The 26956-nt window shown below is 55.8% G+C and overlaps 1 protein-coding gene across 2 annotated transcripts; it reads right to left on the minus strand.

Annotated features, from left to right (window-relative positions):
* Nucleotides 1-335: 335 nt before the first annotated feature.
* Nucleotides 336-17297, minus strand: RPS6KL1 (ribosomal protein S6 kinase like 1). 2 transcript variants are annotated; one of them, XM_028507674.2, is made up of 11 exons: nucleotides 17133-17297; nucleotides 15517-15804; nucleotides 14142-14266; nucleotides 13124-13216; nucleotides 6234-6281; nucleotides 5721-5853; nucleotides 4320-4928; nucleotides 3803-3892; nucleotides 3586-3668; nucleotides 2178-2273; nucleotides 336-1855 (listed from the first exon to the last, which is right to left on the minus strand). In XM_028507674.2, the coding sequence occupies exons 2-11, from the start codon at nucleotides 15779-15781 to the stop codon at nucleotides 1745-1747; spliced, it is 1653 nt and encodes a 550-aa protein (XP_028363475.1). In that variant the 5' UTR covers nucleotides 15782-15804; nucleotides 17133-17297; the 3' UTR covers nucleotides 336-1744. The 2 variants fall into 2 exon arrangements, with proteins under 2 accessions (XP_028363475.1, XP_035868135.1); XM_036012242.1 differs by having other exon boundaries at nucleotides 15517-15791; nucleotides 17133-17278.
* Between the last annotated feature and the right edge of the window lie 9659 nt (nucleotides 17298-26956).

A 26956-nucleotide genomic window follows, 5' to 3' on the forward strand; every position in this document is an offset into this window, starting at 1 on the left:
GAGGCTCTGCCTAGGCCCTGGCATTAACCTCTGAAGAGGAACCACTGTCTCTCTCAGGGGTCACCGAGGATTAACACTGTTCTTCCCAGGCGTCACCATCCTCTTCCAAGGCTGACTGCCCACAAAGCCCAGCGACCCCCGAGTGCCAGCACTTCCCCTGGGGCTCAAAGCTGCTCTGCGGGGCCCAGGCTAGCACGTGGGTCCGCCACCAGCTCTGCCTCCTTCCTAGTGGACTCCAGGCTCACTGTCGACTCATGGAGCTTCTCTGGGGGAGCCAAGAAGGTGGCTCCGACGAGGTGGCTCTCATTGCACTAATGAGGCAAGGACACCACGGGTGACATCAGGCTTTATTGGGGGCATGGGCAAGCCCCAGGGAAACCAGGACCATGCCAGGCCATGCTTCTCAGTGTCCTCTGCCCCAGGGCCACGCTGCCCTCCCAGGAAACATGGGTCCCTATCACCTGGGTTAGAGTTGGACCTTCACAGTCAGATGGAGATTAGTGTCAGGGGCGCCACCTGGTGGTGGTGCAGACACACTGGAGGCAAGGAGTTGGGGGCAGAGGTCTGGTGGAAGTTTAGGTGCCACACCCCAGTGACACAGTGAGTTCTGAGAAGATAGAGCACCCCCCCCCCAAACCTGAGGAGGGGACTGTCTTTGGGGGCAGCTACTTACCCCCAGCTTTTCAGAGGCCAGAAACACCTTGCTTCTGGCTAAAAGCTTGGGCGATCATTCTGTGTGTGTGGTGGTTCATTTTAAAAGGGAATGAAGTCACAGTAGGCAGTGAACCGAGTGGACCCTCAAGACTAAAATGCCAAAGAGTAAACGGAGGAATGCCCCAGGAGGGAATTCTAATGGGTTCAACTTAGCAGCTCCGCCTGAAGGCGGAATTGGGGTCTCTTCTCTGACCCATGGGGCAGGCTCCCCGGTCTCTGCACCCTCCTGGGCTAGCTGGGGAGGGGGGCTCTCCATGCTGTTTCCAAATTGCCCTAATTGGCAAGGGTGTGCATTCCACCCTCTCCCCACCCCCTTCTCTCTGCTCTTCAAAGTCTGAAATCACAAGATAGCGGGCATGGTCCAGAGGGGGAGTGGGTCACCCGGTCCCCGGCCTCAGGCCCACTGCAGACTGCCACCCTGCCCCTCTCCACAGCCCCCGCAGGAGCAGCCTCTGGTACAAGAGGCCCACCAGTTACACGGCTAAGATGCCAGCCAGGCAGCCCTGGTTGGAGTCCACTAGGCCAGCGGACCAGTATCCTGAGGATTGTCTCCAGAGATGCCCCAAGTGGGGCACAGCATGGCAGGTAATGAGTCGCAAGACTTCGAGGTCGGCTCAGCAGGTGGCCAGCAGTCCAGGGCTACCGTGACAGCAGGCGCCCTTGAACCCACCCAGGGCTGGGTCTGCATTCGAGTTTCAGAGTGTGCACTCGACAGGTCGCCGCTGGCTGGTGGCTGGAGGATGGACCGGTGGGGGGTCCGAGCTGCCCCGCAGGGTGAGAGACGGGTCCTGTCCCTCTCCCTCAGCAGTGACTAGAAGGGGTTTCTCCAAGAGCTGGTGGGGAGACCCCTTCGCCCCTCCTGGGCCAGGGCGCTGATCACTTAAGCGGCCCAAGGGAGGGGGGGTGGAGCAGGAGGCACAGCTGCCCTGCATTCTCCGCAGAGGGCCACTGATGGGAGGGGCTGGCTCTGGGGGCCAAGAGAGGAGATCCAGACCAGTGCAGCGGCTTCCATCGCCCACTCCGCTCCCTCTTACCCCACCAGTGTGCTCCACCGGACAGTACTGAAAAAGGGGTGGGCCTTGAGTCTGCTGACACCGCCTTCGCCAGTGCCCAGGCGCTGGCTGGGGTTGAACCGCAAGAGCTGCGGAGAAAGGCCCAGTCGGCGCCAGGCAGGCCTGCCAAGCCAGCCTGCCCAGCCCCACTGCCGAGGCATGGGCTGCCCTCGGCGGACTTGTCACCGTGGCCCTGGGGACTCACTTACCCCTGGCCGGCCCTGCCATAGCACCCCCGTGTTACCCTGGGGACCACTGGTGTTGTTTGGCCACCAACATGGAGACACTGGGAACCTCCCGCACCCTCATCAGCCACCTAGTCGCAGCACACTCGAGCACACACGGACTCTGCCCTCCCGGTGCCCACCCTCAGGCCACCCAGCCGAGCGTGCCTCTAGCTGCTGACCTCACCTCAGTCAGCAGGGAGGCTGCGGGACCACTGAGCCCCTCAGGCAGCTGGAGCTGGGTGTGGGGCTGGATCCCTGAGGGGTGGCTCTGGGACAGGGCCTGGGAAGACACAGGGAGGGGCCTCTCAGGAGGCAACCCCAGGAAGTCTGCACACCCCAGCGCCAGCCGGGACTTTATTTGTCCCTGTGTCGCATCCCGAGGGGGCGGTGATGCTGAGCCCCATCGCTGCCCTGCGCTTTGGCTCTCCTGTGGGCCAGACCACTCTAGGGGCCTGACAGCCATCCTCCAGACTTGCCCACAACCCTTTGAGCAAACGCAAGCATCTGCATTTGGAAGACGGGAAGCCCGCTGAGAGAGACAAAGGGATCGATGCCAAGACCAGGGTTGGAACCCAGGTCCCTCTGGCTCCCAGCTCGCTGGAAGCATTGCTCTTGGGTTGCATTCAGGGGCAGGCACTTCAGGAAGAGTGTTGGAACTTGTCTCCTTACAGAAAAAAGCATCATCGGGGGCCCCTCATTTGGCAGCAGGCATGGCCTGCTGCCGCCGGGGCCAAGGCAGGGCCGTGGTGAAGGAGGGCGGCGGGGCCTCTGCACTCCAGAAGCATGCGGCTTTGGAAGCAGGGACGTCCATCTGGAGGTCAGGGTGAGCTGCAGGGAGCCACCCTCCAGGAGGAAGGCCAGAAGCTCCGGGCCAGCGAGGTGGTGGGGGACCAAAGCAGGAGGGAGCCGTGGTGGCCTGGCGAGACCTGGACTTCAGGTCACACTGCATCCCCTCTGGCCATTTCCTGCTGAAATGCAGTTTGGCCTTCTTGCTGCCTGACCTAACCAACCCCAGGGGCCACGCTGAGCTCGCGGGGCCCGACGGCGTGCACAGGCTGCCACCCGGAGCAAGAGTGTCTGCAGGGGAAACTCGCAGCTCTTGGCTGACCCAGGCTGGACAGGACAGCTGCCGGCCCGGATCAGGGACGCCCTCTCTCCTGTTCCTCTGCCAGAGTCAGACGGCTGTGGGGAATGGGGAGCCAGCAGTGGGGGGAGCGGCTGAGGGGATGATGCAGGCACCTTTCAGGGAAGAGGGGCTGTGTCTAATTCTACCCCCAGAAACTGCCCCCGACCCTTTCAACTCAGCTGTCATCCACTTACATTGAGTGTCCCACCCACTACAGCCACTAGTATGGTGTGGGGCGACCAAGTGCCATCATGGCCTGGGTGGCAATGGCTCCCTCTGTCTCTTGTGGCCTGTGGGGGTCAGCTGGGGAGGGGGCAGGTGTGCTGGCAGGACACGTAGCCTCACGGCCAGGATTTAGAGAACCAGCCAGCCTCAGCCCGGACACCAGCTGGTGGCACTAATGAGCGCAAGCCACCCTGCGCTCAGTGACACCCACCAGGGCCCCACACCTGGCCCAGCTACTCACCGTTCCAGTCAGCAGCTCATACAGCAGAGACCCAAAGCTCCACCAGTCACAGGCTTCGGTGAGCTCGGCAATCCCGCCCACCTCTGCGGGAGCAAGCACAGGCACGAACGTCCCAACCTTGCCCAAGAAGAGGGTCTTCCCTTCACTCATTCTACTTGGCCTCAGGCCAACGCCTCTAGGGTCCTGCCCCCTCACCCCGCCCCCGGCCCCCGCTTGCCTGGGGCGCTGTAGAGGCCGTCCACAGCCTCCCTGCAGCACTGGGGCTCCACCTCGGACCACTGGCCAAAATACGTGAGCCGGATGTGACCTTCTCGTCCAGTGCGTGCCGGGGGGATGGAGTGGGTTCAAAAACTTCGGTCAGTCGTTGAGCAGCTGGCACTGGGGAGGAGACTCCAGGACTTCCCCCAGTAGGCACAAGGCAGGAGCCATTGGCTTCCCTAAGCAGGGCGCCCCTGGGGGCACGGAGCCCTGAGGCCCAAGGACAACTGGGTGCTCAGAGGAGCTGCTGCCCCAGACTCATGGGGGCGAAGGGGCTTGTCTCCCGGACTCAGCCTTGGTGACTGGACAGAGTCCTGCAGGAAGAGGCTGGCAGGAGGCGGGGAAGAGGCAGGTAGCCTCTGCCATGCCCTTGACTTCGGGGAACTCTCCTCTGTCTTGTGGCTTTGGGGCCCCCAGCTGAGGGGTGGGATAGGAGAGGGCAGCCCACTCCCCTCCCGCCAGGCCTGGACACCTACCTGCCTGGTCCAGAAGCAGATTCCGGGGATTGAGGTCCCGGCACAGCACCCCCTGCTCGTGCAGCGCCTCCAGTGCCACCAGCATCTCGGCCGCCCACTGCGTGACCTGCTCTTCCCTCACACTCCAGGCGCCCCCGCCAGGCCCCAGGCTGGCCCTGTGCACTGAGGGGTGACTCTGAGCTCTACCTCGGCCACAGCCCCCCAGCACCCGGCCAGCTCCCTCACGGACCCAAGGGAGCCCCCAAGGGGACCCCGTGTCTGAGTTCTGGCCAGGTCCTCGCCGGGACTGGAGGTGCAGGCGGCCACTTGGGGCCTTCGGAAGGTCCGAGAAGCAGGAAATGCTGGTTCTGGCTGAGGGTTCACCTTCCTCCTCTCTCTGGGGTCTGCTGGATGGGGCCTCCCTGGCTGGGGGAAGGCTCTGACGAGTCCAAGGAGGCCCCAGGGGCACTCTGTCCTGCAGGCGGGTGTGGCCCGGGGGCGGCAACGTTGGGGTCCGGAGGCTGAGGTGGGCGTTGAGCTGAGCCTTCGTCCTCTCCAGGCCGGAGTCAGGCCTGAGCCCAGACTGCTGGGGGCGTGCCTGGGAGAGCAGGTGGGACCAGAGCGTGCCTCCTGGGCCACGCAGAGGGAGCAGCGAGCGTGGGGACAGGGGAGAAGAAGAGCGTGGACACCAGGTCCCCCTCCCTCTGTGGCGACCCTCTGCCTTCCAGGTCCTCGCCCTGCTCTGCCCTCCCTGAGCCTTAACCAGGAACGACCGCTCCTCTCCTCTCACTCAGACAGCACCAGCCTGCCCGGCTGGCACAGGGCGGGTGCTTAGCTCCTAGGGAGATGGGAAGTATTGCTTACGTCCTTGGCTCGGGTGTGGTTTTACCAGTGTTCAACAGATTTCACACATATGTTTTAAAACACTTTAAGAGAGAATAGTATAATGAAATTTAAGTAAGAGAAAAGGTGGCCAGGCAAGGACCTGCCGTGACTGTACGTCATGACCAAGGATGTACACTTCATTAACAAAAACTCATCACCGTAAGAGGCGGTCAATAAATATCCGCTACGCGACCCAGTTCCTGTCCTTACAGCTTCAGAGCCACCATCCCACGTGGCCACTCTGAGGGACGGGCACAGACTAGAAAGCTGAAAAGAGCCCAGACTGGAGGACATGGTGACAGAGGGGACATCCGCATAAATGTGGCCTCGCCAGCCCAGGCTGTGAACCTCCTCCCCGGGACACCCCTGCCCGCTCAGCACCTCGGAGGCCCCCCGGCAGCCCACCCGCCCCCCTCAACCCCCCTCCCCCTGCAAGGCTGCACCCCTGCTCTGTGCCGCACACTTGATGCAGTCACCCCCTCCCTAGGTCTTGGCCGTTAAAGGGGGTGAAGGAACAGCACCCCACAGGCGCCCCACCTTGGATGTGCTCCAGGTGCAGGAAGATGGAGTCCTCGCTCACGAAGTACCGCAGCAGCTTGGTCATGTAGGGGACGCCGTGCGGGATGATGGTCAGCCGCTCCCGGCTCGCCAGGTGACACCTGGACAGGCTCTGAGGAGCGGGCAGGACAGAGGTGGCTGTTAGCGGAGGTCAGAGCTCCAGCTGCAGGGGCAGCCGGTTGAGGGGCGGGAGCCCCGTGAGGAGCTGCTGCCCCCGCTCTGGCCCTCCCTCTGGCCCTGCCCTGGCCCTCACCTCTGTCTCTGCCGTGGCACCCAGGTCTCCACGTTCCAGGCCGAGGAGGACAGTAAGTGTGGGGTGCCTGGGAGGCCGGGCACATGCTCAGGGGCAAAGCAAGTGGCTTGGATTTGAAGGGACCATGGGCTTTAGATATAGGTTCTGGACAGGGGGTTCCCCAGAGGGTAGGAGTTTCCAAGAGCTCTGAGATAGTCCCAAGGGGAATGCAGAATGGCAGGGGGCTGGGCGGCACCTGCCTTCACCACGAAGGTCCCTCCAGTCGCTGGGTCCTGAACCAGCTGCACCTGCCAAGGTCCAGGAGGTGTCAGTCAAGGCACATGCCAGTTCCCGGGGCTCTGTGGCCCTAGCCCCCCCAGGGTCCTCCACTGAGACCGAGTCACTCCGGGGGCAGGGCAGGGAGGGCAGACCCCCAAACTGACATCGATCCTGTCCTGTCCATTCACCCTTCTTGAACCTGTAGGTTTAGCTCACGTGCCACCTCCTCCAGGAAGCCTCCCCAACCCTCACGTTGGGCTGGGGTCCCTCCTTTGTCTCCAGGGCTGTCTCAGCTCCCCCTAGGGGAACCGTATCCCACTGTGTCTGACACCCTGTCTCCCCATTGCGCTGCGAGCTCCAGGAGGGCAGCAACCAGGCCCAGCTCTGTTTCCAATGCCTGCACACAACAGGATGTCGTAGGCGCGTCACACCCAGGGCGAGTGGTCCGCCCTGCAGGGTCTGAGGGCATCACACATGGAAATGACCTCTGAGCCAGTTGCCTCCTCTGATCTTTTATTTTACAGGTGAAGACGCTGAGGCTCGGAGAGTGTGGCCCCAGGCCACCCACGGGCCCAGCCATGCCCAGAGAGCCCGGGCTTGGCGAGCCATTTCAGGTTGCCTGCCTGGCCGCCCACTCCTTTTAGACAGTCCTTCTCCGGAGGCCGTCTTTGGAGAGCAGCCCGCTCCTGCTGCTGTTGGTTCTGGTTAGAGGCAGCGGTCTGCCAATCACTGGGGTGGGGCCTCGAATGAAGCTGGGCCCTGGACTGACTCATCCCGTGGTGGGCAGGGGCGGACCGCAGCCACGGGAGAGGGCACGCTGAGCACGTCAAGGCAGGAAAGCGGAAAACTCGGCCCAGATGTGGGGCGTGTGGGGGAGGACCCCCTGGCGGCTGGCCTGCCCTGCAGACACTTCCCATGGCGGTGGGTGGGAACCCAGCCCCGAGGCCAGGCCGCTGGGCCGCGGTGGAGCCTGCAGCCCCCGGTCGGCACAGGGCGGGGGTGAGATCTGGGGCAAGTGAAGTGATTTCCCCATCTACCAAAGAGCAGCTACAAATGCGCCCCTTCCCTCGTCGCTGGGTTGTTGAGGCCTGAAGAGGGAAGGCCCTTTGTCAGTGTGAAGGCTGTGAGAATGCCCGTTACCACATCTGCCAAGACACACTACCTCTCTGAACCTTATATTTTCTGCACTGCAAGCTGGGGTCTGGTATAGAGGTACCCCCAGCGGAGGTCACCCGGAGGCCTCGGTTAAAGCCGACACAGCAAACGGAGTACACTCTCAATGACCTCGATGACGGTGACAATGACACCTCGCCCTGGCCAGAGAGCACTTCCTCTGTGCTAAATGCCCTGCACAGATTCTTTGAGTTTGGTCCCACCTCCAGGTGAGTGTTACTGCTGACTCATTTCCTTGATGAAGAAACTGAGCTTCGGAGAAGTTACGTTGCCACAGTCCCTACTCCTAAAAAGTAACACGGCCGGGATCTGAGTCTCAGTGGGCTGATCCGGGAGGCCTGCAGACCGACAGGGGGCGATGGGGGGCGACGGGGGCACAGCCCACTGACTCCGGCGCGTGCCTTCCCCTCTGGGCCTCGGTGTCCTCATCATCCCTACACTGAGAACCAGACAAGGCCCTAGGGCCCTTCCTGCAGCGGGAGTGAGGGGCGCCTTCTGACCACCAGATGTCTCTCTCTCCTCCAGCAGCCAGAGCCAGCCCAGCCTGGCCGGCTCCTTCCCCACATCTGCACAGCGCTTGGGAAAGAACCTCCGGGGTCATTTGGGAGAACAGCGTTTCCCACAAGTCCTGACACCCGGATAATTCCCCGCTGCCCCTTGCCAAGTGGGATTCCCTATCGCTTTGTCCTGGGCAAGGCCCTACCATTCAGAGTCCAAACGCCAGCAGGGGAGAGAGGGGAAGTGAGAAAAGAACACTGACCAGCTCACTGAAGCGAGTGGGTTAAACTATGTGTGTGTATTAAAGCCCACCTAGCTAGAAAGAATTAAGCCAAACCATGAATGGTAATTATCTCAGAGTTTGGAGGATGGTGGGGAATTTCTTTTTTTTTCTGTTTTAAATTTCTCTTTGATGACATCTCAAAAGGGTGGACATTTTCCCACTAACCCAAGCAAACCAAAAACCCCCTTCCTCGTTTGCTCATTGCCATGGGGGGCAGACCACCAACTGGCCACGTGACCTCTGTGAACCTCACGCTCACTCCCTGTAAGACCACGATTAAAATCCCGCGCCGTCCAGCAGGACTTTCTGGAACCTGAAGGGCACACGCAGCTGCGCCGCCCAGTGTGGGAGCCGTCAGCTCTGGGTGGCTGTCAGGCCCTCGCAAGGTGGCTGGCGCAGCTGGGAAACATAATGCTTAGCTCGAATTAATTTTCATTACAGCAGTCTTATGTGGCTAGTGACTCCCACACTGGACTGCGCAGTGTAGCGCTCCTCTCCCCAGGGCGCCCGAGGAGGCTCCGTGCGGCACCTGCGCAGGCGGGCGGGCCTGTGCCCTGACGGATCATGCGACTGGGCCAGTGGAAGGCCGTTCTGGGTGTCGGCTCTTGCCTTCTCAAAAAGGGAAAAAAAAATTTTTAAAGGGCCCACTGAGTTCCTGGGAGGTGAGGACAATTAAAGCTTTGGTGAAACACATTAACCCTTTCTTTAAAAATGCCCAAAGTATCAAAATCCCAGGAGGTATCGCTCACAGAGCAAACAAAGCCCCAAAGGTTCAGGTCTGCAAAATCCCAGGTCCCCGGCGGCCGCACTGTGAGCCAGGCAGGCAGCGCGGGATGGGAGCAAACCCGAGGGAGGGCCAGCTGCCTGACGCAGGCCGCCCTCCTCCACGCCCGCCCCCCCCCCCCCCCCCCCCCCCCGGCTTCGAGGCAGCCTGAGCCAGCATTTCCAGATTTCTCGATTTTTCAGCAGAAGCAGGGTATCTGGACTTATATATGAAACCTGCCAACTTTCAAATGTTAGTAATTAAAAATGACAAAACAACAACATCCCTGTGTTTGAGCCAAAAAAAAAAAAAAACACAAAAAGCGATTTGGAGGACCTTTTTCTTCTCCACCCTTGACTCAGAGTCTGGCTCCCGGAGGAGGCTCCCAGGCCCCTGGGTTCCCCGAGGGCAGACCCCTGGGCATTCGGCCAGCTGCCTACCTAGTCCCTGACCCACCCCCTCTGTGCCCCGCCACCCCCTCTGCTTGCCAGTACCTCTGTGGCCCCTAGAGACCCTCTCCCAGCCCAGTGGCCCCTGACCACTGGGCATCTCAGGGGGCCACTCAAGGCTTCTTGAGCCAGCCCTCCCTTCGCCCCTCCCTGGCTCTGCGCCACCTTGGGCTAGCACTGCCCTCCCACCTGGATCTGCCTGGGCAGAGCTGTGGAATGGGACGCTGACTGCACACCTAGGCCGGGCTGCTGGGACCTGGGCCCAGTGTCCCTAACACCTCTCCTAATTTGGGGAAAGTGGTGCTCCTTGCTTGGGAATGACGCAGGAGAAGGAAGCAGGGTCTCAGGAGGGCGGTGGAGCAGGTAAACTGGATGCCCAAGAAAGGGTACGAGAGGAAAGGAAGGCCGTCTCAGGACAGATGGCTGCTTTCATCTGCACCGGACTCAGAGTGCTGGGTTCTGGAAACGCTTCCCACGTGCATGTCCTGGGACTAGACAATGCAGACCCTTCCGTCCCAGACCTCCCTCTCCGAGACGCAAGGTGTACATCTGCATCCTAAAAGCTCCCCAAATTCCTATAATTTAGAAAAACAAAGTAATGTTAATTTAAGTCACTATTTCCCAAACTTGTTTCACCTGGAAGGCCTCTCTCCACAGCACCCCTGGTTCAGCGGGACCCCAGGTGGGGAAATGGTGGCGGCGGTCACCTTGCCAGCCTGTCCACACCACGTGGACCCGTCAGTGGGAAGGCGGGCCTGGCGGAAGCTGGCTGGGCCTTGCTGGCAGATGGGGCCCGTTCCAGGGAGCTGGGAGCAGCAGCTGGAGCCAGCCGGGGGATGGGAAGCCGGCCTGCCTCCCGACCGGCATTGGTTACCAGCATTTAGAGCCGTCAAACATCTTAGCATGTGCCAAGACTTTCCCCCAAATTATTTCATTTTCGTTCCCACAGCACCCGCGGGGGGAGGGCCCTTACCCTCCTGACAGGCGAGGAAACGAGGGCCCAGAGAGGCGAAAGGACTTGCCCTCGGCCTCGTGTGCTCTGCTCAGATGGCACTTTGTCCTCTGGCGTGTGCGGACGCGCACACTGGCCTCCTTCTCTCTGGGGCCTGCAGGCCCATTGAAATCCCCACATGAGTGTTTCAGTTACAGATTTCTGGCTCCGAGGGCCTGGAGTGGGGCCCAGGCATCTGTATTTTTGGGAAGCTCCCCAGGTGGTTCTGATCAACAGCCAGTTTGAGAAAGAACCGCTTCAGTGAGTATGCTGGTAGCCCTCGGCTGGGGCAGGGGGCAGTTGAATATTGGCTCTGTAGACAAAAAGGGGGCCACACGGTAAACTGGACAAGCTCAGGGGAGGCCAGTCTTGCGGGCCCTGCAAACTCAGAGGCCCAAAGTGACCACAGAGGGTGGCCTGACCACTGACACTCCTAACTGAAAGCAGGTCGTGGTGGGCGGGCATGTCCTAGGCCTATGGCCTCCTTGGCAAAGGTCAGTCTCTGCCTAAGTGAGCTGCATGTCTTCATGCCTCTAAGATAACATACCTTTGAAATGTCAGAGCGACCTCCTTTCCAGACCCCTCAGAGCACAGCCTCGAACCAGAGTGAGACCACAGAAGCCCTCGTTGTTATCTCAGCCCCTGCACACCAGCTCTGTGTGCTGTGCCTGTTGCTTCACTGCCCTGCACCCTCTGGTGTGAAGCAAGGAGGTGTCTCTCTGTTTTACTTTTATCCACTCCCAGAGACGCCCCCGCTTTGCTCTCTCCCGCCTCCCTCATCCGTCACCAGGGAATTTCACACGACATCTTTATGTTTTCCCTTTTGAGTCTGGCGTATAAAATAAGTGGTAAAATTGTCATTTGGGGGAACATTTTCTCAGTCCGTTGAGACTTTGCTTCCCGGCGACTATCAGTGTGGCTCAAATAAAAGTCACAGAAATTCGCACAGGTTCAAACGATTCTTACATCGACGGCTCCAACCTCATCTGGCCCAACTGCCTGTCCTCCTGATTCCTCCTCTGTAACAAGTGTCCTGGGTGCAGGCGGGGACGTCAGTTCCTGTCTTCCCGTCTGCCTTGGGAAGGGGTCAGACGGGAAGACAGGGAAATGAAGGGAAAGGGCCCCAGATGGGGTCAGGAGGAGGGTGGGGCCAGGGGAGAAAGGGCCCGGTTGCTAAGGCCCGGGATGTGTGCGGGCCAGTGTGGGTACTCTGCAGGGCAGGTTTCTGGAGATGAGCACCTTCCCGCCATAAGAACTTCTCGGCTATGCTCGGTGGGGGCACTCTGGGCTGCAGCCCTGGGGTGCAGAGTGGGTGCAGGGGAGGGACCTGCGGGAAGTGGGAGTGAACCAGGCAGAGCGTGCTGCGCAGGATGCCCTGGGCACAGCATCTCCTGTGGCTTCTGCCTTGAATCTCCAAGGGAGCAGTTTCCTGTGCCCAAGCTGGAGGGCTGTGTGTCCGGAGCTGACCAACAGCTGACCTTTGACACAGCTGGGTCGGATGAGACGCGTCTGCACAGCAGAGGCGACTGTGGCCGGATTTCCTGTCTATCTCCTCCTGCATGCCTGTCCCTGCTAGCAATACAATAGGTGGTGGGGTTTTTAGATACCTGTGTGTTATAACAAAAAAACTGCACGATGCCTCTGATTCTGTGCGAAATGACTTGCTGACCACAGAATAGAGACCCCTAGCGACCCTAAAGCTGCCTGCTTCCCCCACCTGGGAAGTTAAGGACAAAATCAAACTATGGGCAGACCAACTGCCAGAATGCTGAAGGAAGCTGTTGCTAGGAATGTTTCTCAAGGAGTCACCACTCAAAAGCTTAAGATTTATTAAAGCCACTACCCCTCCCATACCTTGCACAGGAGTGTAAAGAAGCAAGGAGTTCTAGTTGAAAATAATAATCTCAATACATGGAAATGAACACAAAACATGCCCCCCCCCAATGTATAAATCAAAAAACCTAGGCAAAAAACCAGTTACCTAACCGAGACAAATTTAACCTCAACAGACAATAGTTGATTTCTATATACCTATAAATCACCCCTGGCACCCTTTTAATTTAGACCAATCCCTAGATTCTTAATAGATACCTAGTTACTAATTGGCACCTGAAAGTTTGTGCCCATATAGCTTCATTGGCTATCTGATTGATGACCCTCTTGGTCAAAATAACCTTTGTTTAATATGGTTGATCTGTGGGACCTCCTGTACTTTTCGGTTATTTCTTTGTTTAACATGATTGATCTGTAAAACCTTCTGTGTTTTTCGAAATTATTTCTACGGTAACCGTTTCTGTTTTAATAATCACACTATGCATTGAATGTTGTATAACCTCCCCTATAAAAATAAAGATTGATTTTTCTCGGTGAGTCAGTCAGGCTCAAAGAGCCTGGCTGTCCTCCAGCACCCCACTGGGTGTCTCGCTTCAGTCGCTTCCCCTGTGCCGTGCATCCTTCGGGGACCCTGAGACCCTGCCGAGGCTGGACCTCGGCAGCTGTGGACAGGGGCTGCCTGCTGCCTGCGTTTCTGGTTTCCGTTCCAGGACCTAACTGGTGCATGCTGGGATAGGGAGGGATGGGGAGTCACTGGGCACAGTGGCTCTCTGACCCCTTCCCGTCCCCCTCTAAAGGACTGGGGGTAGCTGCTCTCCCTGCCCGCACGTCACCCCCAGTAGCACACACCATCTCCCACACGGCAGGCTCTGCTTACTCACCTTCTCGATGACCCCGATCACCCTGCAGCCCCTCAGCTGCTCCAGGGCAGAGCTCAGAGTGCGGATGGGCCGGAGCCTCAGGCTGCTGAAACCCTGCGGAGGTGGGAGACAGGCCACACAGCCTCAGGGCCCAGCCTTCCTCAGCCCCTGCTTCTCACCAGGCAGTGGGTGGGTCTCCAGCAGCCAGGGAGCACAGGGAGTGGGCAAGAACGTGGGTACGGTCCAACCTCACCTCACAGGGGCAGGCTGAGCAGAGACGCTGGTCCTGACCAAGGCGGGGGTGGGGCACACTGGTCTGGGCTGGCCACACTGCCCTCTTTTGCTTAGCCCCCACCTAGCCCCTCACCAAGGCTCAGGGAGTTCTTAAGGTTTCAGCAACTACCTTGTGGAGGCCCCATCTACAAGAGGCAGATGATCTCAGGGGTGGGGATTCCAGGGAACCTGCCTTGAAGACCAAGGACCTTGCCTTGCAATATGTGGTGAGCCCAGGAGGGGCGTGTGTGCATGTGTGTGCACACCTGTGGGCGTGAGAAGCACGCATGTATTTTCCAACCCCTGTGAATGCCCACCCGGTCAGGAAAAGCCATATGGGGAGAGCATATGTGCACGCCTATGTAGGCGTGTGTGTGCATGTGCACATGGGGTATTTGTGTCTGCCCCACATACTCGCTGAGGCCCGTTCAGACACAAACATATCTGGGGGCCCTGGAGAACGTACTCATGAGAGCTTGTGTACGAGCCGTGTGTGGGGGTGGGGGATGTGTGTGGACTCTGTGTGTGGGTGAGACTGGACTGGAGATGATTCACTAAGTGTTTGAAAATGAATGAACTCTGGAGGGTGTGGGAGGGAGAGGAAGCCAGAAGGAGGAGGGGGGAGAGGCAGCTCCGGTACACACCCTTGCAGCCTTGCCCTGCAGCCCAGAACTCGATGACACAGCCCACCGGCCCGTTGGGGTGGGGGACTCAGCTCTCTCCCCTCAGAGCCCTCAGGTCCTTGTGGGGGGTGGGGTCTACTCACCGTGCCGGGGCTGGCCCCGCGGCCCAGTGTCCTCTGCAGGTGGCAGTTGAAGATCTCCTCTGCCCGCCGCAGGTACTTGGTAATTTTCAGCTTTACAGCCTCACATCGCTCCTTGTTGGGGTCGACTGCGGAGGGAAGGGGGTTATCAGGACCCACCCCTGCCCCCACTCTGGCTGTGCAGGGCTGGGGTTGCGGCTGCCGTCGCCTGCCCTCCGCCCTCCATAGGACAGAGAGCCCGTTTCTGAGGCTGGTCAGCGATTCTGACCCCACGTCTGTTCTTGAGCCCCTCCTCTGGGTGGAGACCAGCCAGGAAGGAGGAAGGAGGCTGACAGGAGAGGCTGACAGGAGAGGCTGGGAGCTACGGTCACCCGCGCCTACAGCTCTTTACAGTTGGGACCCGCCACCTTGCTGGCAGCCATCACACCCTGGAGAGGGACAGAGTGGGGATTTCCATGTCCAGTTTCAGAGGAGGAGATGGAAGCTCATCTCTGAAGCCCAGTGTGGAAAAGGCCGGAGTGGGGATCAGGATCAAAAGACAAAGGAAGTCGCAAGACAGGCCGACCGACGCCCAGGCACTGAGGGGTCTCATCAGTGGGAGGGCGGGGAGCAGGGCTCAGAGCTCCACTCCCACCCCAGCCTGGCGGCCGCTTCAGGGCCAGACTCTCCCCCAGGTCAGAAACGCCTTCCTTTGCCCTGAACAGGCCTCTCCCCTCACCTCCAGGACCTCGCTGGTCTCTCTGGAGCACGGCCCAACATTTCAGCTGGACGGTGTGCCTACTGTTCTTCAGTGCTCGGGTGAGAGTTGGACTTCTAGAAAACCCCCTATGCCAGCTTGCCCTGGACTCAGTTTCCCTCCCGTCACTTCCTCCTCATTGCTCTTCATACCGGGGACTATGACTGTCCATCATCAGCTCATGGGGCTCCTCCCCGTGGGTGCAAACCTGCAGAGGGCAGGGCGCAGCCCAGCTCCAGGGCCGGGCCCGCAGCATGGGTTAAGCACACCGCCTCTGGGGCCCAGCTTTGCCACTTGGTAGCCAGGGAAACTTAAGCGAGCTATGTAACTGCCCAGTGCCTCAGTTTCCTCGTCTGGAAAATAGGAATAAAAATTGTGCCTACATACTTGGAACTACGTGCAACAACCCATGTACTACTGTCTTCTTTTACCATGAGGCCCAAATGGGTTAACACAGGTGAATAAGTAAAGGCAGGTAAACCAGGGCCTGGCGTGCAGGAACTGCTCAGTAAACACTGGCTATTATTATCGTCTCTCACAGAGGCTCCGTCGGCCGTTCACCCAGCACTGATGGACAGACGAAGGACGAGCTCCTGGTTGGCCCCTCCCACCAACCCTGTCCCCGCCCAGCCCGGCGCTCACCGGGCATGCCTCGCAGCAGAATGTCCACGCCGTTCTGGTAGTGGTTGAAGGCTGCCTCATAGTCCTCACTGACGTCACGTTCCAGGGCCAGCCGGATCTGCGTGGCTGCATCCACCAGGTAGTCACGCTTGGTCACGTCAGGTGCTCCCGGAGCCACCCGGGTGCGAATCTGCTCCAGGTACACCCGGGCCTGGGACTGCGCTCGTGAGCAGGGCTCAGGCTCCTGCCCAGGGCCGGGAGGGCACTCGCAGGCCACCAGGCTCATGGCTGCGGCCCTGCAGGTGCGACCTGGGAGTGAACGGATACATTAGGGAGGGCCCAGTTGGGAACGATACCCCACCTGCACCTGGTTTCCTCCACTAAATCTTCAGAGACTAACCCTCAACTCCAGGGACTGGAGGGTCGGAGCTAGTGTGGGTCAAGTCCTTTCACGGAGCTAGGTCTTTCCTAAGGGGTGGTAACAGAATAACAGCGTGCTTGGAGCTCCTCCCTTCGATTCAAATTCAGTTCCACAAGTGTTTCTCAAGCACTTACTACGTGTTGATGTGCGAGACCCAGAGCTGCCTTCACGAGGCACAGAGCAAATTGGCGTCTAGCACACGGTGAACAATTAAACACACAGAGCCACACAGTCCAAGGCCGAGGCAGGAGCCCTGGGCTCAGGGGCCACTCCCCACACTGTCCCCTCCATCCTGCCTGTCCCCCCAACCTGCTCCTCCAACAGGAACCTCAATCCTTCATGGTTCAGTTCCAACCAGGACGGATCGCCCCTTTGTTTCCCCAGTGGCCAGGGCAGTGTGGTCAGGAGGGGGACTCCCACAGAGCCCAGCAGAGAGCTGGGCACAAAGCCAGGCCCTTAAAGCCTGTGGACAAATGAAACGACTGAGTGGCAGATTCTGGGTAGACTCAGAAGGAGGGCAAGGCCACCCCAGCCTTTGGGGGAGGATGGTTCTGTCCTCCTGGCTCTGTCTCTGAGGCCAGGAGGCCACGTGGCCTCCAAAGACCTGACAGCAGCTCCTTCCTCAGCCGTGTGTGACACAAGTGGCCAAAGGGACTGAGAAGTGGCTGCTGCAAAGGAAAGGACTTAGCCAGAGGCGGGCAGAGCTGCTCAGGCCCCTCACGGCAGGGGCACCTCTGCCTCCTCAAGCCCCGCTGGGAGGGGGCGGGGCGAACTTCCAGCCGCAGACCACATCTGCCTCTACAGAGAAGGGGAGGAGAGAAGGGGATGGGGAGTGGGGCGGAAGGAAACCATCCCAGGGCCAGCGGGGAGCTGTACCCTGGCCGGGATGTGGCCAGGAGGTGAAGGGACTTGGTCCGGACATGCCGCCCTGAGCCCGGTGTTGGGGGTGCCAAGGCCGATGGGCTGGGCTGCTTGAGTCAGGCCCCGCCTTCAGGGGCCAGCCCCAAGCCCCGGGCCGGGTGCTGCGAGAAGAGCGCCGCGTGGCTGCTCCCACCCCCACCCCCCACACTCGGAAAATGGTGCGTCCAGCCCGTGAGTCCCAGGGCGCCAGGGGCACCGCCCGCGGGGGTCTGGCCAAGGAGGTGGGCTACAGGAATGAGGGGAGGGGCACCCTCGCCGGGGGCGGGGAAGGTGAGGAGCCCGGCAAACACAGTACCTGCCGGAGCCAGAACTCAGACCGCGTGCCCAAGGTGCCGCCGCTCACCCTTCACCTCCGCGGGGCACCGAGCACCGCAGACCCGGGCTTTGCGCCCCCCAGCCAGGTGCAGGCTTCTGGCCCGGTGCAGCCAGCCATTGGCTGCAGATGAGCTCATCCTCCGTTAGAATAAACCACCAATCGGTGCCCAGATCGGCTTCTGCCGGCCCTTAAAGTCGCAGCGTCTGCGGCGCGGAGCCGGGCGTGATGGGAGGGGCCAGAGTTGGGAGAAGAGCCTCTGGTGCATAATGTTGCTCAATAAGTATTTGCTGAATGAATGAATGAATGAGCTCTGAAAAATGAGGAGGAATTGACTAAGAAAAGTACTTGGGGAGGGCAGTCCGAGGAGAATGTCCTGGGCAGAAAAACATGTATAAGTGCCTCAACAAATTAAGGGAGAAAAATAACATCTGTGCATCGGAGGACATACAATCATTTGATAAAGTTTAACACTCATGAATGATACCGACAAACGTTTCACTTAACAAAATCTAAACAAACTCAGCCCTGGCCCAGTGGCTCAGGGCTGGGGTGTTGTTCCACACACCAAAATGCTGTGGGGGTTCTGTCCCTAGTTGGGGGTGTGTAAGGGAGGGAACGGACGGATGCCTGCCCCCCACCCACGTCTCTCTCTCTCTCTCTCTCTCTCTCTCTCTCCAATGAACATATCCTTGAGTGAGGATTTAAAAAATCTAAACGAATTCATGAATTTACTCCTTAGCTTGACAAAGGGCTGTCCGCTAGAAAGAGCATGCATAGTGAAGCCTACAGCGTGTGCTGTGGTGGAGCACTGGAAGCATCCCTGGTGCTGTCGTCCTTCTGCCGGGCAGCGGGGTCACGCTGCTCTCGCCCCCGTGGAAGTTAGGCTTGGCCATGCAACTTGCTTTGAAATGCTGGTGGGCAGAACATGAGTGACTTCAGGGCAGACGCTCCGAAAACCAGCCCGTAATTCCCCTGTTCCTTCCTTCTGTCACAGTTTTCATGGAAGCACGTGTCCATGGAGACACAGAGCTTCCGTCAGCTGAGTCTCTGAGAAACAGCAATAAAGAACTCCTCCCTGCTCCACGGCTTTTGTTGGGCAGGAGGTGTGAGTGAGTAATGAACTTTCATTGGGTGAAGCCACTAGATTTTGGGGTTGTTTGTTACTGCAGCACACCTTGACCTGTCTCAAACGACACACCCCAGAAATGAACCAATATACGCTTCAACGATATACTGGCAGTCACACTTAGTGCAATAAGACATTAAAAGCAAACTAAAGGTTTAAAAATTGGAAAGGAAGAGGCCAGATTGCCATTATTTGGGATGATGTGATTGTCTACCTGGGAAACCCAGAGCAACAACGGGTGAGTTCAGCAAAGGGTTGGGACGCTAGACCGATATTCACACATCAAGAACTTTCCTATAGCCCTGACTGGTGTGGCTCAGTGGCTTGTCCCACAAACCAGAAATTTGCTGGTTTGATTCCCTGTCCCGGAACATGCCTGGGTTGCGGGCCAGGTTGGGGGAGTGAAAGAGGCAACCAAGTGATGTCTCTCTCACACATGGATGTTTCTCTTCCTCTCTTTCTCCCTCCCTTCCCCTCTCTCTAAAAATAAGTAAATAAAATCCTAAAAAGAACTTTCCTATACATCAGCAATAACAATTTGAAAATGTGATAACAATTTTTAAAATCCCACTCACCATAGTCACAAAACTATGACATATTTAGGAATGCAATAATGATAAATACATGAAAATCTTTCTTTGTGAAGAAAACAAAAAAAATTGTATTGAAAGACAGAAAAAGACCCAAATAAATGGAGAGCTGTATTGTGTTCGACGATGGCGTGTCTACCCTTGTAAAGATGTCAGTTCTCCCCGAAGTAACTTAAAACTTCAGTGCGACGCCAATCAAAATACTACCCAAGGGACTCTTCATGGGACTTAGAACAGGATGCTTCTAAAGTTCATGTTTATTTATTCACTTAACAAAACTTTTGGAGGGCCTGTTATGGGTCTGACCCTTTGCTAGGTATTGAGGATATGCTGGTGAGTAACACAAAGAAAAAAAGCCTTCGTGGAGCTTTCATCCTCATAGAAAAAAACAATAATAAACACGCAGACATATAGATACATGCTATCTCGTGATTTTCATAGTGTATGTGAATGTGCAACAATAGCCCTTTGAGAAAGGTGGGGTCAGAAGCTTGCCTTACCAGTTCAGAAGACGTGTTATGAAACTGCAACTTTAAAACAGGCGGCACTGGTGGGCATACATAGATGACAAGGATAGAATAGAATTAGAAAATTGACCTAACTTTTGTGAAAAAATTAATCCCTACTTCATACCATATGTAAAAATAAATTCAGGTTTACAATTCTATATTTAAAAAAAAAGAGTACAACCACAACTTTTAGAAGACTATCACCATTTAAAAAATATAAATGGCATCATATTATAGGTAGCATTTGGAAGTGTACGTTGAGTAAAGAATATCACCATGATCTTCAGGTAGAAAGTGCCTTTTTAGTATTCCTGATGGGGAGGGATATGTAAATCAGTGCATTTTGGAGCATGACTTATCAAAACCATTTAAAGTGAAAATACACATAATCTATGATCTATCGATTCTACTTCTTGATATTTGATCTAGAAAGCCACTTTTTTTAGTATTGCAGCAAACCTTGGGTGCCTATAAATATTCATCGCAATATTGTTTATAATATCAAAATTGGAAGGGATTCCAAATGTGATATCTATGGACTATCAATATTGAAATGAATTAATAAAATGTGATATATTCATATAGCGAATTATTATTCACCTGCAGCATTTTGAAAGAATGAGCCAGAACTAAACCTATGTGTTTGAACATGCAGGATCTCAAAAACATATCGCTGAGTAAAAACAGTCAGCTCCCAAATGCTACCTGCAATATGATGCCCTTTATGTTTTTTAAAAACACAAAACAATACTCTATATAATCTATGTATTACAGTGTATTTGGATTTTCCAGACAGACAGACAGACAGACAGATTTCTTATATAAAAAATAAGGCTCGCCCTGACCTGTGTGGCTCAGCAGGTTGAGCGTTGTCCCACAAAGCAAGAGGTCGCCGGTTCAGTTCCCATCAGGGCACACGCCTGGGCTGTGGGCCAGTCCCCAGTCAGGGTGTGCATGAGAGGCAACTGATGGATGTTTTTCTCACACATCAATGTTTCCCTCTCTTTCTCTCTCCCTTCCCCTCTCTCTAAAAATAAATAAATAAAATCTTTAAAGAAAAAATAAACAGACTCTTGAAATTATGGAGGCTGAAAAGACTCAAGACCTGGCCTCTTACAAGCTGAAAAAAACAAAACAAAACGCTTTTTGGCTGCCTAGGAAAGCCTAATCACTTACCATGGAACATCTTACGTAAATTTTTTTTCAAAATCTTAAAACCATACTATTAGTTACTATTATAATTTTTAAAGTTTATTTTTAGAGAAAGGGAAAGGAGGAAGAAAGAGAGAGAGGATAATTGACGTATGAGAGAAACATCAGTCAGTTGCCTCTTGAACACCTCCAACGGGGGGCGGGGGGACCTGGCCCGAAACCCAGGTATGTGCCCTGACCAGGAATTGAACCCATGACCTTTTGGTTTGTAGGACGACGCCCAACCCACTGAGCCACACAGGCCAGGGTTAGTTACTATTATTAATCCTTGACAACATTAAGACAGAGAAAGTTTAAGTGATTTGCTTAAGCGAAGTAAAAGCGCTAGGAATCACACCTGGACAATGTGGCTCCGAAACCCAAGCTCTGAACCGCTAGGCTGATGGCACTGTGCTCCCAACAGCGGGGCGTTACCTAGGGAGTGGAGGCAGGGGCCTGGACTTGGGGGAGGGAGCAGGCAGTGGTTGAACAAAGCTCCACAATTCCCCTTAATCTTCTATGTTTTTAAAGAACAGAGTGAATCAGTATATATATATTTGTGATGTTAAAATTGCTTTTAAAAAGTATATGTTAAATTATATGCGTGTAATTAGATGATTACTTTTTCAGAATATATCGCTCAGTGCAATGAGGAAGCAGACAGTGCCTCACGAGCTTCTGAGGTGCACTAGACCCAGTGTGATGAAGAGGGATGTTTGGGATTCTTTCCTGAGGAAGTGCCTTTGAGCTGAGTTACCGATGATGCAAGTCCGTTAGTCAGCAAGGTTGAGAGGTTGGGTGTGGGAGGTGAGGAGGGGTTTCCTGGCAGAGGAAATAGCATGAGCAAAGGTCCCGAAGGGGCAGAAACCAATTTCAGAAACTAAGAAAAGATAAATGTTAGATTTTAGAGACATGAGCATGAGATAAGACTGGAGAAGTGGGCAGTGGGCAGACCTCATGGAAACTTCCAGGCTGAGGAAAGGACTGGGAGTCTGATTCTAAGAACACCAAAAATTCTGAGGGGCACCATGGAAATCTCTGGGATCACTTTTGCAGGGCTGTGTTGTGGCAGTGAGCGGAAATGCCAAGGAAGAGACAGCAAGCGTAGACACCTCTCAAATGCCCAAGAGCAAGACAGGGAGGTACCGGGAGGGAGCTTCGCCATTGAGGGATTGTTTGATTTTTGCCGCTGTTGTTATTTTTATGGTGCGAGAGACTTATACACACAAAGACATATCCACAAGGATGTTCCTCGTAGCATTGTTTATTATAACGATAACCAAAAAAGAGAACCTAAATATCCAACAGCAGATCTAGTAATCAAATTATGGGATAGCCGAATGATGCAATGCATTTCCATACTTTAAAAGTCATATTGTAGGAGGATATCTAAAGTCAAAGAGGAAACGTGTACACTGTATTATGTTTCAAAGGCAAGTTGTAAAATAACAAGCATATTATAATCTCACTGTGGTGTCAGAAGGGAAGAGTATGCCTGTCTCCTTCACCTCCTCCGTTCTTCCTGCCTTTGTGCCCGATGGTGGGAGGAAGCAGTCTTTTGACATAACGCAGCGTCATAAAAGTTATGCCAAGAGAAGTGATTCACTTTACCAAAAGAGAGGTTTGTTTGTCTTGTGGATGCTTTACGTGGGCCCAGGATGGGGCTGGGATGTTAGGGGAGGGCAGAGGGATAAGAAGGAAGCGGCTTCTGGCCCCAGCATAGGTCAAATTTATACCAAAGCTGAAAGAAAAAATGTATTGCTCATTCTCTGGATTTTTGTTTTAGACCAAAAGGAAGATTTGGGGGAGGAAGTATTAAAAAAAGATGTAACCATTCAATATCCGAAACAGAAGGCTGAGTGTACTGCTTGCTTAAGCAAGGGAGGGTGTGGCGGATACCGGCCAGCAGTATCCATCTCGGCTGCGGATGCTCATTGAAACACGAGAAAAACATACACAGAGACAACCAGGTCCGGTGGGGGAATAGGGACAGAAGGGCCACTCTCTCTAGTGGAGAGCGCCCCGTCTCCATTCTCAAGCAAAGTTTTACTAAGAATACAGACTTACTTTGTGGATTCACAGTCTGGCAGAAAAGATCAAAAGAAGTAGGTGACTTTCAAAGGTGCAGACAGAACCCCCGCTGTGATTCTGGGCAGAGCTTGGGGTTTTATCTAACAGGGCTCAAAGGGCAGTTTTGGTTTCCTGTCTGTGCCATCAAATTCCAAGATAATAACATCCTCCAGCAAACAGATCTCACAGGATCTTGCATATTCTATGTCCCAGGCCTGATTACCCCAGGGGTCTGCCGTTTCTGGTCTGGGCTGCACCGCCCCTGTTATTTCTGTAGGCCCGAGTCAACAGAGGAGACAAAGGCAGCCGGGAGACTTGGATTTCTCACTTCTAAGACAAGGAGTCAGGCTTTGACAAGGCTGAGGGGGCAGGGGTTGATGTTAATCACCCTTCACTTCCATAGCCCGAGTCTCTTCCCTGAGGCCTCCACGTGATCATGTCTGTCTTAGGCAATTCCTTCCCTGGGAAATCTTACCTGTCATTGGCTAACTGATCAAGCTTAGGAGGGCAGGCACAGAACAGGCAGCATTCATGCCAGGGAAATAAGTTTTGTCTCCTTAGTGGCTCCTGGTCTGGAGGTCTTTCACTCAGCCTAAGTCACGGGGGATTACAGCTTCCTGAGACCAGTCAGGGTGGTCCCCAACAGGAGGGCTGTACTTGCAAGGCCCCATCTTGGAGCCAGAGGGAGAGTCTCATAGAGGCTGTGCGGAACCGTGGAGTTTGGTGATGAGTCAGCTTTCAGGGCGTTCAGAAGTCGGTTGACCTAGAAGCATGGACAAGCGAGTGAGGCTGTGGCTGATGGCAGGTCTCGGAAGGTAAGTGATTACCGATGGAGTGCACGGTTTCAGGAGCAGGGTTACTGCGACAAGTGGTGCTGTAAACCCGGTTTCTCGCTGGTTCTAAGAGTTAGTGGTCGCTACGGCCACATAACAATGAGTCTTTTCCTGAGAGGATGGGGGCGTTTTCCTCTCAGGCCAGGGGCGGGGGTGGCAGGGAAGTCTATATATACAACAAGACGAAGGTCCTCGCAGCTCATCTTCCGCATCCAGGGCTGACTTCTAAAGGATCCCAAGGACACCCAGAGTCTCCTGGATCCAGACTCGGGACTTGCTGGTGAGAGAAGAGTCTTACCCACTCCCTCTGAGAGAGGACAGTGAGCCAGGACTAGTGACACAGGGAGGTTGAGACAAATGGCTGAACAAACTGGCCAAGCAATTTACAGTCAGATGCAGAAGGTCACCTCCCTAGAGATGACTGACATCTAGGCCTTGGCTGTAGTTCAGCTCCAGGCCCGGAAAAGCAGGGAAGCCAGGAGGGCGGCACCAGGACCAGTGGCAGTGACTAAGGACCCCTTGCCCTGTCCCTGGCCAATCGGTAGAGACCACGGCCCTGAAGGAGCACACCTGGAGAACTGATGAATGTTTTACTGGGACTCTCCCTGAGACCTCCCCTAAGATTCCTGTCCCGAGAGAGAGCAAAGCCTCAAGACAAAGGACCCAGCCCATGGCCTCTCCCGCTGGGGAGCAGCCCACTTCCTCTCCCCTTCCCCACAGGCAGGCATCTCTTAAACTGTAAGGGCCCCCGCAAGACTTGCAACCAGGGCAGCAATGGGCAGTGGCAGCTTGTCCCCAGCTAACCCCCTGAATCTGTCCCCAAGGTCCCCTTTCCTCTGACTTCCCAGTGAGTTAAGGCAGCCCAGCCGAGGCTCTCTCCTGCTGCTTCTGCTCTAGGCCACAGCGTCGGCAAACACACCCTCATCATCACCTGGACTCATGTTGTGAAATCTTTCCTGCACGAAACCAGGAATCCACACACCACTGGCTGACCCTTGGCAGACCCGCTCAGGGCCAGGTCCCTGTCCGGCAACCTGTGTCTGGGGAGAAGTGATTCCAGTTGATTTGGGAGGACAGATCCAGGAAGGCCCCAGGCCCTGGCTGGGCCCTCCCTCCCGCATGATAACCTCTGTGACCCCACAGGCTGGCCCTGGGTCTGAGAGGGAATCAGCCCCGCAGGCCCCAGCATCTGGCGGGCTGTGCAGCAGCCTGGCAGGCTGCCAGCGCCCTGAGCTCTGGGGCTGAAATTCCTTGGGTAAATTTCTCACCCTCTTAGTACTTTCTTCCAACTTGTCTGGCAAGTAAGAAGGCTTCATGAGCTTCAAAAGAGGACTGTGGCAGAAAGGGCTCTGAGGGGGATAAAGAGCTCAAGGAGAGAAAGATATCACCATTACATTCCAAACCCCAGCCCCTGCTGGGGGCGACAGGTGGGCGGTCATATGTCTGTAAACAGCCAGCACTGTGGGCCTGAGCGGTGTGAGCCCCGAGGCTCCCATTACGGTGCAGCCCATGGGGGAACTCCTGGGTGGTCCTGGCGGAAGGCTGGTGGGTGGGGGGCAGGGGCCTTAGAGCAGAGAGAAGGGAAAGGGAAGACCTGCAGCAAGTGAGTGGGGGTCTCTCCTCCTCTGAGTCCACCTGAGGACAGGGGCTGATGTCCACAGCGGCTGGATGAGAGGTCGGTCTGGCAGCAGGACCTTGTCCCTGTCACTCTGTTCACACCCTCTCAGCGGGAGAAACAGGGAGTGGGCCCAACCCGGTGAGGAAGCCCTCCACCTCCCCCCTGGCCGGCTGTCCTGCCTGGTGCTTTCCATGGCAGTGAAGTCACCCCATGGGACTAGAAACATACCTTATTCTTGGCGTAGAGCCCCATGCCCTCTGAGGTGGGGCCCACCCAGTGCTAGCAGGGGCCAGGCCCGCAGGGAGGGGCCTCAGTCACAGCCCGGGTCAGGGGAGGGGGAGCACTCCAGGCCTCGCTGGGAAAGGGAAGGGTTCGCCTTATCCAGGGACATAGCTGCTGGGCTCTGGTGCTGACAGGCAGCCACCTTTTCACACCAGGGTTCTGTCACCGCTCTGTCTGGGGCCTAGATTTCCCACCAGAGTTTGCGGAGGGGCCTATTCTGTCCTCCCACCTCACCAATGTCTGGCTAGCTTCTCAGGCTGGGAGCGGAGGAAGCCCCCCACCCCCCTTCATCCTCAGGGCGGATGGTGTGGTCAGGGGTAGATCTGGGGGTAGACCCGGGTTCAGTTCCATTTCAGTCACTTGCTGGTAAGTTTTATTAGTAGTATTGTTATTAGTAATATTATTATTTTAACCACCTAAAGCAGTTTTTTAAATTTGTTATTTGTTGATTGATTTGACACAGAACAAACCGATTTGTTGTTCTGTTACCGTCAGTCTTTAGCTAGAAAAGAAGAGCAAAGGGACTTAGACACTGGGCTTCACACACTGGGGAGTGTAGGCTGTTGCATCACCCGGAAGCTACAGCGTGGCACCCCAGGGAATCTCAGCCTGGCTCGGCGATTAACGCCACTCCCTTCCCCACCTCGGGAGTCTGATTGCTGCGGGGCACAGGGGAGGTTATGGACCATCGAGGCCTGTCCGTCTAATGGGGCGGGGCAGACCTATCAAAAGCCTAAGAAAACTTGGGAAGTCGATTGGTCCCTTTGAAAAAACACCCGGCTCGTCCCAGCCTGAGCTTGTATAATCTCAGGGGACTGAAGAAGCTCGCTCTCTCGCTCTGGCTTCTGACGCGCACGCGCACTGCGTACTTGCACATCCTCTCTCCATAGTCACGGGGCCTCACCAGCTGCGTGGCCTGTGGCCGCACGGACCGCACACACCGGCGCCAGGAGGAGACTGAATCCTGCAGCACAGCAATGGACTGCAGCTGAAACGCATGCTAAGCTAGCGGGATGCTGGGCTGGGCCGGGCTTTGATGTGGAGCAGAAACTCTGGGCACTGGCTTTGTGTCGGCCCCACTGAAGACAGGACTGGACTTTTTCCATGGCGACAGGGACGGAGATGGGACATTAGGAAGTCAGAAGGGGAACCCCCCTCATTTTACAGCATTAATACAGTTCTTTCAAAAAAATTTTTAAATTTATTTTTAGAGAGGGAAGGGAGGGAGATAGAGAAAGAGAGAGAAACATCAATGTGCGGCTGCTGGGGGTCATGGCCTGCAACCCAGGCATGTGCCCTGACTGGGAATCGAACCTGCGACACTTTGGTTCGCAGCCCACGCTCAATCCACTGAGCTATGCCAGCCAGGTAATAAAGTTCTTTATGGAGCCTCATCCTCTCATGCAGGTCTCAAGAAATTCTTTTCCTCAAGATACCACAAGGACTTGTTTGTCACTGGTAACGGTTCCATTTATTTTATGCATTCCTTGGTTGATTCTTGTATGTGCTCTGTCCAGGGATGGAACCCGCCACCCTGGTGTATTAGGATGATGCTCTAATTAACTGAGCTATCTAGCCAGGGCC

Source organism: Phyllostomus discolor, chromosome 1, assembly GCF_004126475.2.
Source record: "Phyllostomus discolor isolate MPI-MPIP mPhyDis1 chromosome 1, mPhyDis1.pri.v3, whole genome shotgun sequence".
Lineage (NCBI taxonomy): Eukaryota > Metazoa > Chordata > Mammalia > Chiroptera > Phyllostomidae > Phyllostomus > Phyllostomus discolor.